Below are 15211 nucleotides of genomic sequence, written 5' to 3'. Positions count from 1 at the left end.
TCAATATGAAAAAACTATTAATTCAATCATATGAGAGCTGAACATAATGAAGCAATCAGATCATATTTACTAAACAAAATGTGAGAGGAATTACAAACAAGAGATAAAGATCAAAAATCCCCTCTGCAACTCAACAGTTGATAGGGGTGTGGCTGCACCTATAAGCCAATGTCCTTCACACTAGTGTGTCAGATGCTCCCTGAGATCAATTGATAATACATACTATTGCTGAGTAGGTTCTGTGAGGAGGTCTGAAAGAATACTTTATGGAAGCTTTAGCACTGCAATATGTAGGATAGTGTTAGTGTTTTTTTATGACAGAAAATACTGTATGGCAAGGGAACTCTACTTTTGTCTTTATCCATGAATCAATATTAATAAAGCTTTGTGCTATACAATTACAAAAAAAATATGAATTTTTAGTTCAAATTTCAATTCAACATCTTTGATAGTTTGGGAGATACAAAAATTTCCTAAAATATAAAATTTTCAGTAGTTAAAACTAGTAACAGCTTGCACATTATAATTAAATGGTAAATGTATGTGAAGAATTTTTGAGCAATGAAGATTATCTGAGTGTCTGAATAATGTTGTGAAATAGTGGAGTGTGTCACATACACTGAGTGAAAGGTAAAATATGAAAACCATGAGTAATTATATCATAGAAACAATATCTTTATGATGGTCCATAAGACTAGTAAAGATATCATTAACTAAATGTTATTTTGGAAATAATATTTTAAGAAGAAATATAAGTTCCATTTATGAGCTGTGACTGGTCAATAAAAGAATTTTTGTAGGTATAAGAGAAGATGTATAATTCCACTGAACTGGTTGCGAGCCCAGACCCCTATCTTGCAAGTGATGAGGAAGAAGGAATTGGAGGACCAGGGTCCATCTTTTATAGGAACCCGTGCCAGGATCGTGGTGAAGACCTCAACAGCACCTGCAGCGAGGAAGGTGGACTTCAGCACAGCATTGGTGATGAAATAGGCAAACCTGTAGCATCTGTATTCCAGAGAAATGATTACAAAAGGTGTCTGACTCCATGTTAGGGGCAACATGATTTAAATCTAGCAGAAGGTATAAAATGTCTGACCACTTGCCTTGTAATCAGGCTGCATGGTCAATCATTGTTGCAGCTCATGGTTCAATGGCATAAGTGAAACTATCAGAAAATGCTAGAGGCCATGCACAATGGTGTCACCTGGCCAGCAAGAGAATGGGACAAGGAATACCAACTCAAGTATGAGGTTGTCTAAAGAGGTGAGTCCAAAATAAATAATTACATATCGCTTCTTGGAACACTGGGACATTGGCAGGCTGCAGTCATTAATTCGAAGAAATCCTAACACCTCGCCATGTTGACTAGCTTTCCTTCTAGAGGTGCAATGGAGAGGACAGAAATCCTGAGACACTTGAGGAAGGTATCAACTGATCTATCTGGAACAACTAATAGCTCAGCAGTACTAGTAGCTGTGAGTGAAAGAAACTACAGCAAAATGTCAGCTGTAGATCAATACCCCAATCATCTCATATCAGTAGTCATCAACACCCAACTTGTCAATTCTGGCTGTGGTACCAGAAATGTGATATGAGCATACAATCGTAGAATTTGCCGAAGCAAATGACCTAGCTATCACCAATACATCTTTAAGAAATGCACATCACACCTGATCACTTACACTAGCTCTGGGCACAACACATTACTCTGCAGGCATTAACTCCCAATTGTCACAGACAATGAGCTCATACTATCTCGACACCCAATCCCTCAACATAAATTGCTAGTTACTGAAATCTGAATAAAAGGTTACGTAAGAAAATCCTATGTGAAAGATCAAGCCAAAACCAAATGGTGACAGCTAAAAAGAATAAAGTAGCCATCAGTGAGAATATTGTGATCCCTCCTGTTGATTCTGTTCATACTGATCACATCTGGTCACTGTTGAACAACTTTGCAACTAGTATAGTTTCATCCAGCTACTTACTGCATAGATAAACAGATATGATTGTTGACAGATAACATAAAATTTCATTCAAAGAGCAGATTTCAAACAGTTAAAAGCTTATGGAATGAGGAGAATCTTCAGAACTACAAAGCCACCAAGAAAGGGGCAAAATGAGCAGCAGCAGATGCCAAAACAATCACCACCAACATGTAAGTACCCAGTTACAAAGAAGGGGACAAAATCATCTACCAATTGGCCTGAGCAGAGTATCGAGCAGGTCAGGATATAGGACACTATAATGATGTAAAAGATAAGGGTAGTTGGCCACTCCATGAGAGCATGGTAATTCTGGGACATTGGCAAGAGTATTTTAGTAAAATTACCAATACTGAATTCCCTCTCCCATCATTATCATAAGGCTACGTCATGACTGGAATAGTTCCGTGTATTACAACAGATGTCAAAGTTGCCATTCATTACATGAAAAATGGAAAGGCACCAGAGCCAGATGACCTTCCTAGAAACACATGGAAAATTGAGGTACTTAATAAGGAAGTGAGCAACTGACTGACAGATTTAATCAACTCAATCATTCCTTGTGGCCATAAACACATCGAATGGCCATCTAGTATGACAGTGCCTATTTTTAAGTGTAAAGGTGACCCTGCTTAATATACCAGCTACCACCCAATCTGGCACCTATTCCATACAATCAAGATATATGAACATACTCTTGATGGCAGGCTGTGGAACATAGTTGAGATCTCATTAAATCAATGTCGAATTGTGAAAGGATGAGGCATTATAAATGCTATTTTTTCTGCACATTAGCTAATGGAGAAATTCCATGGGAAAGAAGATGTCACTGCATCCTGCCTTCCTTGACTTTGAGATGGCATTTGATTGTGTACCACATCAGATGATTTGGTATGCTCTTTGTGATCATCCAGTTCCTAAAACCTTAATCAATGGGTTAAAACACCAGCAGCTATGTGTGATGCTCTGCAGGACTGACTGGCAACTTTCATGTGACAGTTGACATTCACCAAGGCTCTGTCTTCACTGCTCTTTGTTACCATAATTGATACAATAATCTACGAATTACAGAAGTGTGTACCACAAACAATACTATAGGCTGACAATGTGATGCTTGAAGTACACACAAGGGAGGACCTCGAAACTCAAGTCCAAACATGGTGTGATTGTCTGAAAAGATTTTTGCTCTGTTTAAACATCCACAATACTATGTACCTCAAAATGATTTCATTGTGGAACTATACAATTAATGCAGTTCCTCTTATCAAGGTGGACACATTTCAAAAGCCAGGTTCACTGCTACTGAATGATGTATATGTGAATGAGGATGTGCAAGCAAGAATCAAAGAGACATGCATGTGATTCAGAGAGATCACTAGTAGTCTTTATTATTATCAGATACCTAATCACCTAAAATTAAAGATATGCTTCACAATGATGAGAAATGTTGCACTATATAGTACCAAGTCTTGATCAATACTTAAAAGTGCTGAGCACTCACTGTATATCATTGAAATGTGACTATTGAGATGATCATTTGGCATTTCCTTAATGGACCACATCAACAATATAACAATCTAAGACTAGCTGGAGTGGCTCCAATCAATGAAAAGATGCAAGAATAGAGAATTCAGTGTATTGGACACATCATACATGAACCACCAGTTTCAGTCATTGCCTCAGCCTACCAACTCACTGTTGAAGGCCAGAGACAATGTGGCAGATCTAAATTATGATGGCTTGACATTGTAAATGCAGATCTAAGATCAAGATTCCTAAATCCATAAGAATCTTTACACCATAAGAAATGGCATGTGTTGACCAAAAAAGTAGACCCCACTCCAATGTGATGGTGCTAAGGATAAGAAGGAGAAGAAGAAGAAGAAGAAGAAGAGGAAGAAGAAGAAGAAGAAGATGATGATGATGATCATGATCATGATGATGGGAGTATGTACAGCTCTCACTCACCATCACTAGAATTAGCCCATCAGAGAACAGCATATTCCTTGCTTTTTGAAGTTAGGAGATGTACCAAATAGGCTACTGCACCGGCCGCTGGCGGCTGAGCGGTTCTAGGTGCTTCAATCTGGAACCAAGCGACCGCTATGGTCACAGGTTCGAATTCTGCCCCAGGCATGGATGTGTGTGATGTCCTTAGGTTCATTAGGTTTAAGTAGTTCTAAGTTCTAGGGGACTTATGACCTGAGATGTTAAGTCCCATAGTGCTCAGAGCCATTTTTTTTAGGCTACTGCTAATCTTCTTTTTTTCTGGAATTATCCTGTATCTTCATAGGATCAGCATGTTCATTTTAATTTGGCAGTGTTAGTTTGTAGATGGTAGCCAGATAACCTCCCTCTAACAGCCCTTTCAACCCTGGGATGAAAATTCCGTATTCTGTGTGTCTGCATCTAGTGTTACTCCATATGAAAATGTGAAAATATTTTTATAAGTGCTTGCAGATCTTGAAACTGAGGCATAACATAGGTATTAGCCTGATATTCACCTAACTGGATTTGAAAAACTGCCTAAAAACCACATACAGACTGCCCAGCACATTGGCCCTTATCATTAATCAACCATGTATTGGGCTGCTGAACCTCCATTAATACTAGAAGCAGAGTGGTAACGTGCACAACTGTCCGAGGGGTTACTATGTTTTCTGAAGTTGGTAGTCATAACAAATCTCTAGTGCATAAAATTATATAAGCAGTAATTTTGATGATTTTGGTTAAATTTCACTAAAAAGATAAACACTTCCATGTGAACATGTTTATTATACCTAACATTTTTGTTAAAGTCAGGCAGGCTTTTCTTACTTCATGTCATTACTCCACATGGAATATTACACAAAATTTCCTTAGAAACTATTTAACAGACTCTGTGGTATATTTGGCTAGCATAACATATTAAACATCAAATGAAATGTAAACTGTTTGTAAAATGACCACATTATGATTCAGTAACAGCATGTCACATATTCAATTAACCTGTATATTGTTATTGTGAATGTAGCATTTGAAATTACAGCCAAACTTTTTGAACAGTGCATCAGATTAGGGGCATATGGTATGCAGAATAGTTTTTAGCAGTTTATCTTGACTTGGTAATTTGTGTGTCATCCTGGATCAGGCAGTGAAATGTGCATAACTTACTGAGATAAGAGAAACTGGCAGCATTACAGCAACACGTATAATATTCATGACAGCTTTCAGACCACAATTGAAGTGAAATTCTTTTAAACAGTTCTATGGAGGATGGCACTACCAAAAGCAAGTGTGGACAGTCTGCACCTCTACAGTGTCACACACATGGTTATAGCATCTCATTCTAGGATCACTGGAAATTTTCTTTAAGAACCAACAGTGAAATGGAGCTCTGATTGTACATACAAAATTGAGTGTCCCACAGCAAGAGTCTGTTACTAGCAAACTGGTTACATTCCACAATATACCTGTGACTCCTTTAGTTTCACTTCCAATGAATATGTGGCCAAAACTACTCTAAAAACTAAACTGAAATTTAAGATTAAAGTGCTGTTTCTCTCAGTAATATGTGTTCCATTGTCAATCAGTTTGAAATGAGAATATATGGCTATATCACACTGTGAGAGAGACACAATGGCAAATGTTTGCTGGACAGACCAACTATTCAGATTCAAAAATATATAGTTTATTTGAAAACTATAAATTTTGGACATTAATGTTTTATTATTCTGTAATCTGAGAGGAGTTGAAGTAAAATATTTTAAAGAAATATGGAAAAAGGTTTCATCTGGAAGAAAAATCCTCCATCACTTACAAAGAGAGTGAGTCAGTTGATACATTTTTGGAGACTGAAAAGGGAATATGAGCAGTAGAAATCTATAAATGAAGAAATTCATGTGAGCATCTCATGTACCAAAAGTAACTAAGTGGGCCTCTTTCAGATTTTTCATCTATCATTTATGATGGTTACTTAAGTCTTTGATAGTGTGGTATATCTTCAGTTCAGTAATTTTTATTCCTTCCTACTTCTATGAAATTGTTTTATTTCTCTCCATTTCACAAAATTGTTTCTATTGACAAATTTCTGCACTGTTCACACTATGTTGAGTATTGATCATTTCTCATCAAAGTGGTACATGCTAGCAGTGTAGCTACAATCTGACAAGAAAAAAAGATTTTCCAGTTAAAACTAATAAGTGCTTTATTTTGAGGACACATTTCATTCTATGCATGCACATATATTTTGTTGATTAAATGAGGTACACATATGTGTCATGAATTAATTTTACTTACATGGGTTTTGAGGCTTCTGCTTGGTCAGTCTGAAGTTTCTCTCCTCCCTCAACTTCCATTGTACAGTATACTATGCGGTTAGGTGCTAAAGACTTAAGTCCTTTTACTTCCATCACCACAACCTAAAAGTTCCACAATAAGTAAATTCAGTCATTACAGCATGTGTAAAGGTGTTCAAATTAAGTAATCATTCAGTTTATAAGTAAGGGTATAATATATTACATTTTTTGAAATTCTTGAAGAACTACCTATATTGAGGAAATATTGATTTTGAAAGTATGTGACAAAATATTTTCTTTTACCCACAGGACTTGGTATAGTTCCAGCCAAACCTTTCAAAATTATTAATGTTCAGCTCTTATTTCATTGCATTACTTGTAAATATTTGTCAAGATACAGCATCCATCTATCTGAATGTTGTATTTATGGGAAGAAAAATAGTGGAAAATATTGTAGCACATAGGAAAAGTGCATCATGAATAAACAGATTCTGTGACAGACACAAAATTTCAGAGTTTAGCTCACTGATACTCTATATGATGTGATCTGGAATATCTGGATTGCAGCTTATTGAGATGACTTTGGTGCTATAACAGTATTCATAATGGTGTCACTCGATGATATATTCAAAAATTTATGAATGAGTTAGATCAAGTACATCTATTAAGTGCAGTCAAAAAATATTGCATCTTAACTTCACTTTCTGAAATTAATGAAGTAATAAGTATGAAGGAGTACCCCAAGAAAAACTGGATTTTTTTTGAAATCTGTATATCTTCAAACTGTCTACAAAACAATCTTACCCCCTTCAAAATACAGTAAGAGTAAACATTCTATGGTCATTTAGTGTTGTTCTGTCAGTGCCAAAATATCTGGAGTTTCTTTTGTAATATTATTTCTAATTGTGTTACTTTATTTCTTATGTATGTATAATCTGGTGCATTATATTTGTATTTGAATGTCCTGGTCTTGTTTGTAGTTTACCTATGATCAAAGAATTTCTGTCAAACAAAGAGGTAAGACAAACAGAAAATGAAAGGTGTCAGCATGTGGGGATGATATGGTGCAGCTTATCTGAAAACATTACCATCTGAAATAGTCAACTCATTGGTGTAGAAACAGAGGCAATATGGAGTAAAAAAGTGTTGTGAATACTAGATCTTAATAATTTTTGTGTTCAATACAGACAGTATATGGAGATAACTACATACCTATAGAAGTGTTATGGTACAGCCTTTTCTAACATTAAGGAATTCCAATTTTAGACATAGTTGACTGGAGTAATGTGTGTGGTAAAAGTAAGCAAGATTTGTATGCATATTGCCCTTCAGGCTAGAATCTTAAGAAATTTGATGGAATAAAGTGAAATAATAATTTTTCTAAGTGATAATTTTGTCTGGTCATTAAAGAGAGTTAAGTTTGCCTTAGCATAAGGATCTGTTACTGTGGAGTGTTTTTCAGAAGTGTCAATTGTGCATTAGACAAGCAGAGCAGATGTTTATTTATTAGGTAATGAAACAATAATGAAATAATGAAACAATGAATAATGTTAGGGTCCTAATGGTTAGGGTGTCTGTCTCTGCAGCAAGGATATTTTTTGAAAATGCAATCCTCTAGCTAACTAGGTAAGGAAGGTAAGTAAAATACTGGGGCTGACAGTCAGGACTGAGTAATGGAAAAAGTAACTGTATACAAACAATCAGAATGTAACTAAATTGAAGATATAGACCTTGAACTAGGCAACGCTGGGTACTGTGTATATCGTGCAATTCATGATACTGCAGCTGGAATGAGAGATTGACAGAAAGAATAATATTTTAGTAAGGTACAAGTCATATAATGCTGCATTATCAGATCTGTAGCTTATCTGAACGCTTCTGGTTGTGTACTGAGGCATTATGAGCTTGAAGTGGTAATCCTGGAATGAAGAACAATAAGTTTGTGGATTAACTGATAACTAAGGTGCTAAATTGATGTGAATATTCTGACAGGTCAACTATTATGGTAACATTCTGTGATTTTGTGAGGATTTAATTTTCTGGTTGAATGAGAGTAGTGCTCAGAGTTTAGTAGACATGTGGGGCTATGATTTGGTACAACTTCCATCCCGTTAATTTTGATTTGAGTAGTAATTAAGTTATGTGATTGTGACTCTATTTTTTTCATAATGTAATGATTAGTAAATGTATGCTACTGCACATCTTGAGTTTTTGGTATTTTGCAAATTGGAAAGAAACAAAAGTGTTTCAAGTTTAAACAGTTTTAGACAGTTATGACAGAATAATGTTTTGTAGTGTAAATGTGAACTTGATTTAAAAATTTTTCTAGTCCCCACCTTTCATACTATAGTCAATTTTAGTGCTAATTATTGTAATGTTATGAGAATTATGTAATATATTTATTTATTATTTAATGCCTATCATTTGCCATTAGTGTTAAACAATATTTTTCTTGGTCTGAAGAAAAAGTAAGTGTAATAAAGTAGGGTATTTTGTCTGATTTTTTCATGAACTGTGGCTGAAGAGGACCACCTCCAAGAGAACTGACAGCAGTGCATTTCCTTACTAACTGCCACTTGGACATGGAGACAGCATGGACAATGCGGTGAGAAAATGTGTAAATCTCTCCTGCTGGAGGTTTGCGACCTCCCTTGGGCTTGGGTGTGTGTGTCATTCTTAGTATAAGTTAGTTTAAGTAGTGTGTAAGTCTACAGACTGATGACCTTAGCAGTTGGGTCCCTTAGGAATTCACACACCTTTGAATATCTGAATGTGTAAAAGATCATTAAAAGTGTGAAAGTGCTTGTGAAAAATACTGAACAATGAGCAAGTGAGATTTTCCATCTAAAAAAAAGTGAACTGCAATGCACAGTGTAATTTAGCTTTTTGCAACCCATGAGGGTTTAATTTTTTCAAATCATGGTAGGACTCGTATAAAATGATATGTATATTTGAATGTAATCCTTGTTTACCCAAAAAGGACATCACTTATAGTGAAGATGCATAATTTTTGTTAAGAGTATAATTTTTTATTATTTTGTACAAATGTATGATACACTGTAAATAAATATTTTTTACAGGGATTTTCATATGGACAGTACATAGCTTCTGTATTTTTGATAAGATTTCATATGGGTTTTTTTACTTTATTTTATGTAGAATTTTAACCCACTTTGGGGGATCAGTTGTAGTCATTGAATTGCCCAGTTAGCTATTTGCAATATCTATCTGGTCAATCCAAGGAAGGGGTGATGTGATGAAGCAAGCTGGGATATTTTTACTTCCCCTCTTGTTTTGCTATCTGCTTCCTTGGGAAAGTCTTCTTGATATAAAAGGTTCAATATAACTTACATAATTATAAGAGGCAGCCAAATAAAACTGAGAAATATGGGAAAAAGAGTGATTACACTGTTCATAATTTCAAAAGTAATTGCTGTAACTGTTAATACATTTTTCCCATTGTAGGTGGAGATGGTCAATGCTTTGATGAAAAAATGTTTGTGTTTGCCTTTGAAGCCATGACTGTACCCAGGCATAGACCTCTTCATCTCAAGTAAATTGATGGCCAAGAATGTTTTTATTTGCAGCTCAAGAAAGATAGAGACCATGTGGGGAGGGATCAGGACTGCATGGAGGATGTCTTAAGGTGATCCCAGTGAAAATTTTACAGTGTAGTAGAAACAACCTCGGCAATGTGTGAGTAGGAATTTTGATGGCAAGTTGTTTTGATTACACTGTAGATGTTTTGCTGGGAAGCCCATATCCTCCGCAAGGTCCAAAACTGTTCTAATTGATTTTCATATTTCTGGGGCCATGAAGAAAGACATTCACAGCCATCACTTTGCTTTTGATGAAGTAGTGGATGCCTGGGCATGATAATGGTTCTATAGGCAACCACACACAGTTTTCCATGAAAGCATTGACCATTTTACCCACACTGGGATAAATTTATTAACAGCTATGACAATTACTATTGAGTTAATGAAAGGTTTTCTTACTTCTTTCCACCTGTCACATTTTTATATGACTGTCACTTCTATAACTATTTTTTTACAGACTTCACAATTAGGTAAATATTTATAAAAATGTCTGCAAAGGTTTACATCTGTTTATAACTTACAATTTCTGTCCTCTATGACATATTATCCCATACTGTGCAATTACATTTATATGTTTCCTCACTGATTATGAAAATCGACATCCTATAACAGGTTGCAGTGTCTGCTGTCAAGTTTAATTTGCATTCTTAAGCTAGAGCTAGACTTTTAAAGAGCTTAGAATTCTTTAAGTGAGTGCTGACATTTATGTACACAAAATAATTTTAGTTTGGTTTTACATGAGTCCCTAGCATGAGCTCATACGGATTCGAGCAAATCGTTGTACTGCATTGAAAATCTGAAATATGAGCTGAGGTCTATTGTTTTTTCTTTCTCTTTACCACAGATACTGTGCATATTTCTTGTGTTATAGTTGTGTATTTCCTATCATTTTTGTGTCTGACTTAAACCATGTATCAGCCCAATAGCTACCTTTTGTAGTATCAGTACTCTGTTCAACTGTACATGAGCTACACAACCCCATACCTGTATCTTGTAATTTAGAAATGGAAAAACCATCCATAGAGTATTGTTGTTATCATTTTTGTATACACTGCTTTGTGCAGCTGGCTAAGCAAATATAATGAACTATTTACTTTCCTACACACAAAATTTCAATTTTTTCACATCAAATTTTTTTATAAAATTCTAGGCTAAGGAATATACAGTCTTTACAGTCTGCATACTAAATTCCACAAATATTATCTACATATGGCATGTATCAGTTGCCTGCTTTAAACTACAGTAACTGTGATAGTGACTTTTAGGCCATAGTTACTAAATCACCTCTGATGCACCATGCTTTAAAAAAGTTTAATCTCCTCCTCATAATCATCATTAACAATATATAACAGTCATCTGCATCAGTAATTGTATGAAAAGTAGACATAGGCATGCAGTAGGGGCAGGTTCTGGGGTTTTAGATCCTCCCACCCACTCCAAATGTTCCTAAGTGGAATCCCCATTAGCACAGGTATCTGAAGTGAAGCTGTATGGCAGCACCAGTAGATGTGTAGATCCAACATCCACAGGCAGTAGATCAAAGTGTTGAAGGAGCTCAAGCTGAGCACACAGAAAATGCACGCTATTTGCCTACTGGCACCAGGTGGCCAATAACATAGACCAGCTCTATAAATGAGGCTTTGCTGGAGTAAAGAACAGGATACAGTATGAGTAGAAGGGTGCCAGTCTGCACCTCTGCCCACCAGGGACAGCCAGCTTGCAATAATGAATTACAAATGGCTTGCTGTCACATCAGCTGTACCTGTCCTATGGAAACCATTGTTGTAAATTGTTCACAGAAGTTGGTGAGAGGCAGGGGTTTTGAAATTAATTTGAGAGCACAGTTAAATATTTTTCTCCTGAGATCTGTTTGATGATCACAGTCCTGAAAAATTTCTCACTAACACGGCCTACTAAAGTACAGTTCTTATTCACACTAAAATTCCTGCTATTGTTAGACTATATGGAATTTAGTCTTGTTAAATAATCAGAGGATATATGTCATCATCATGATCATCATCAACAACAACAACAACACTAGCTATTTTAAAACCACTGCTGGTTAAAGTTCCCTCCCAGGCTTCTTTATGGGTTACAGTTTCCAGCTGTTCTCATCAACATTGCTTCTGCATATTTTATATGTCATCAGACAACCATCCATTAAGCTGGTTCTACAGCTACAGCTACATCTACATCTAAATGAAAGTTCATATGTTGCAAGAAGTCTCAATGTTCAGTTTCTTACCTCTTAATTACTTGTAAGTGTTGTTCACTTTTCAAACGTGTGTAGGATTGGCACATTGTATACCTGGGTTATTCGTGTTCTCATACTCACCAGACCTTCATGTTTTGCATAGCTCCTAATGCATTCCTAATACAATGAGGCGGTCACACTGTCCACCTGACAACAAGTAGCTGATGAATGACAATGCTCTCTAATGGCCTACATTCCTAGTATCTTGTTTTACTTGACTGATACTATTACTGAAGGTGTATCTGTGTTCCAGTTCATTGTGCTAACATAGAATGTCACAGAAGAAAGAGTGCAATTCCTCTCACTGTGTGGGTCAGATTTCTGCAAGTGTTCTAAGATAAAATTTTAGATGTGAATAACATATTTCATGCAGTGAGTTCCAGGTTGTGATCAGGATCAAAATAAAGTGGAGGATGGAGAAACATTTATCTCTACACAATTTTGCATCCAAAAAACAATGTAGGGAACCAATTGTCAACTCAACTTTGGTTGATACTAGTACATGGAAAATTAATTCAGATTCAAGTGATGTTATAGTCAATACAGCAGCAACAGTAGAAAAAAGGACATCAGTTGATATGTGAATAAAGGTCACATTGATAACATTGATACAGAAAAATTACTGAAATTCCTGCAGGTACCATTGAGCACTATGTGTTCTTGGCTCTTTGAAAGAGTAATCTTCATTTACTAATATAGTGTCTTCTCGGGTACTCCTAGTTGGCATGTTCTGAACACATGTAAGTGGCATTTTGTAAATGTTTTATTCCCTTTAAGTGATTAACTGTTGAGAAAGGCTGAGCTCAACACATTGGACATATGCATACACTAACAGGAAAAAAGTTCTAGAAGATTTTTCTGATCACTCAAAGTAAATATAAGATCTAATATATGCCAAATTTGCTGATAGTTTTTTGAAGATAGCAGAAAGAAAGGGAAAATTTGTTGTGTATCAATCTAACAGTGAAAAGTCACATCAAGATGCTAACTATATGAAAGTGATTATGTCATCCATGAAAATTGTAATGCTGTGTTGGAGGCTAGAACTGGCTTGATGTTGGGTTAAATGATGGATATTTTGAATCTCTCCTGAGCTTCTGAGTTGAAGATGATGATTTACTTTTTCAAAGACATCTTCAAAATGGTCCTAAAATGCACAACATAGCAAGTCAGGGTTTAAAGACCCACATAATAGAAATATCTGGTAATATTATAAGAAAGCAAACAGTCCAAATGGTGATCAGTTCTTAATGCTTCACTGTTCTTATTGATGTAACAACAAGTATTGGAAGAACAGAGAAACAATCTTTGTGTGTGCAGAAATAGAAATATAATAGTAATAAATATGATTTGTAAAGACTTACTGATGTTTACACTTGTTAGAAAATTAACAGGGCATGCACTCATGAAACTAGTATAACTCAATTTTAGATTAATTGATGTTAACTGGGGATTTTTGGTTAGTCAGGGATATAGTGGGGCAGCAGTAATGAGTGGTCTTTTATGTAACACACTAACTGTCATTTAAAAAAATATCCAATGGTTTTTACATATGTTGTGGTAGCCACTCTTCGAATCTAGCCTTAGGTGATTCATATTCTCTTCAGGTTATCAGTAACTGCATAAGAACCATAAAATCAACTGAAAACTCCTTTCTTCGATTCCTATGTTCCATTAAACATAATGGCATTCTGAAACATTCTCTTAAAGTTGTATTAATGGCAATAACACAGCAAAAAATTTTAGCTATGTGCAAAACTAGGTAGATTTACAAAGATAATGCAATTCTCCCCCTTAATGAATTGTTTTTAGTCATGGTAAATTAGGATCATGTGGTAAAAAAGAAACTTCTTAAAAGCATAATAACTGTTGTAATTGGTCACTCATAGCCGTGTCATTTTTCTCTTGTACTATTGGAAAAAAATCTTCCTCTTAACACCTTTGCAGTACACTTGAATGTTTTAACTGTGATCTTATTGTAGCATTATAATATGTTGACAGAGTGTTGTGTGTCAAAATGGTATGAGGTACGGATAAATGAATCAAAAATAAGTTTGGTGTGGCCTCAGAACTATACAATAAGTTGAAGTAACAGTGATGCTACTGTGTTGTGTGTCCACAATGAAAAATTGAGCCAACAGCTCTGTTAAAAGGCCAGAGAAATGTTAAACAAGAACTCACACCTTACCTTTCTTATATCACAAAAGAAACCAGAAACATGACATGTCATCAAAATTTAATTAAAATTCTTTGGGGCATAATTCTGAAGGACTGCATAAAATGCAGTACCAAAGGTATAATGTAGTATGTCAAATTTATGATCGTATATAACCAGAAACTTCATCTGCAACTGGAGAAGGTACTGTTTTAAAATATTTAAAAACCTACCTAAGGAAAAGTGAATATCAGAAGAGACAGAGTGCCCCTTCTCTCCTCTCTATGCATTGAAGCATTCCAGTTGATCACAAGGAAGTAGGGAAACATTTTTCCAAACTGCCATGATGCATAAATGCTTAGCAAAGGTAAGTATTAGCATCTTTTCTGCATTTGACTGGTTGCATTAGATTGATAAAAAAATTAGGGCTGCAATAAAATAATGAAATCTTTGCCCTTCTAAATTGGAAACAGAACCACCTACCCTCCCTCCTTCCCAAATAAAAACCAGAAAAGTAAAATCTTAAATATTTCAATGGAAGTATGTAGTTGTATAATGTGAATTATGTGTGTGTGTGAAACAGAATGTTCAGATAAACACAGCTGAAAGTACAGCAAGCAACACATTTCAATTTATTATAGGATAATGGGAAAATCAGTTAGTATAAAAAGGAAAATGTTTAGAAAACATTTGTGCAATAGAGACTATAGTGTTTCTAAGTGCCTGGGGCCCATACCAAAGAGGTTTATTTAACTCATGAGAGACAGCAATAAAAATATTGGAAAACTCAAAGAGAGAGGCATACATAGATAAATGCAAACTATCCCAACAAGACCACAAGCAGTTATTAAAGAACTAGTGTTATGAATGGAAGAAGTAAACTGCTACCCTAATAATCCTGATGACAAAATGATTGTATTTACAGTGCTTACAGACAT

At 35.5% G+C, this 15211-nt stretch overlaps 1 protein-coding gene across 1 annotated transcript in view; it reads right to left on the bottom strand.

The window, feature by feature from the left end:
• Positions 1-15211, bottom strand: part of LOC126297751 (calcium-dependent secretion activator-like) — a 1391877-nt gene that overhangs the window by 673752 nt on the left and 702914 nt on the right. Inside the window, exon 11 of the mRNA XM_049988921.1 lies at positions 6267-6388. Coding sequence (XP_049844878.1) covers positions 6267-6388 — 122 coding nt within the window. The remainder of the gene's footprint in view (positions 1-6266; positions 6389-15211) is intronic.

The sequence above is a fragment of the Schistocerca gregaria genome, chromosome X, assembly GCF_023897955.1.
Source record: "Schistocerca gregaria isolate iqSchGreg1 chromosome X, iqSchGreg1.2, whole genome shotgun sequence".
Classification (NCBI taxonomy): Eukaryota; Metazoa; Arthropoda; class Insecta; order Orthoptera; family Acrididae; genus Schistocerca; species Schistocerca gregaria.
The sequence above is the reverse complement of the archived record's forward strand: the minus strand, read 5'-3'. Positions and strand labels throughout refer to the sequence as shown.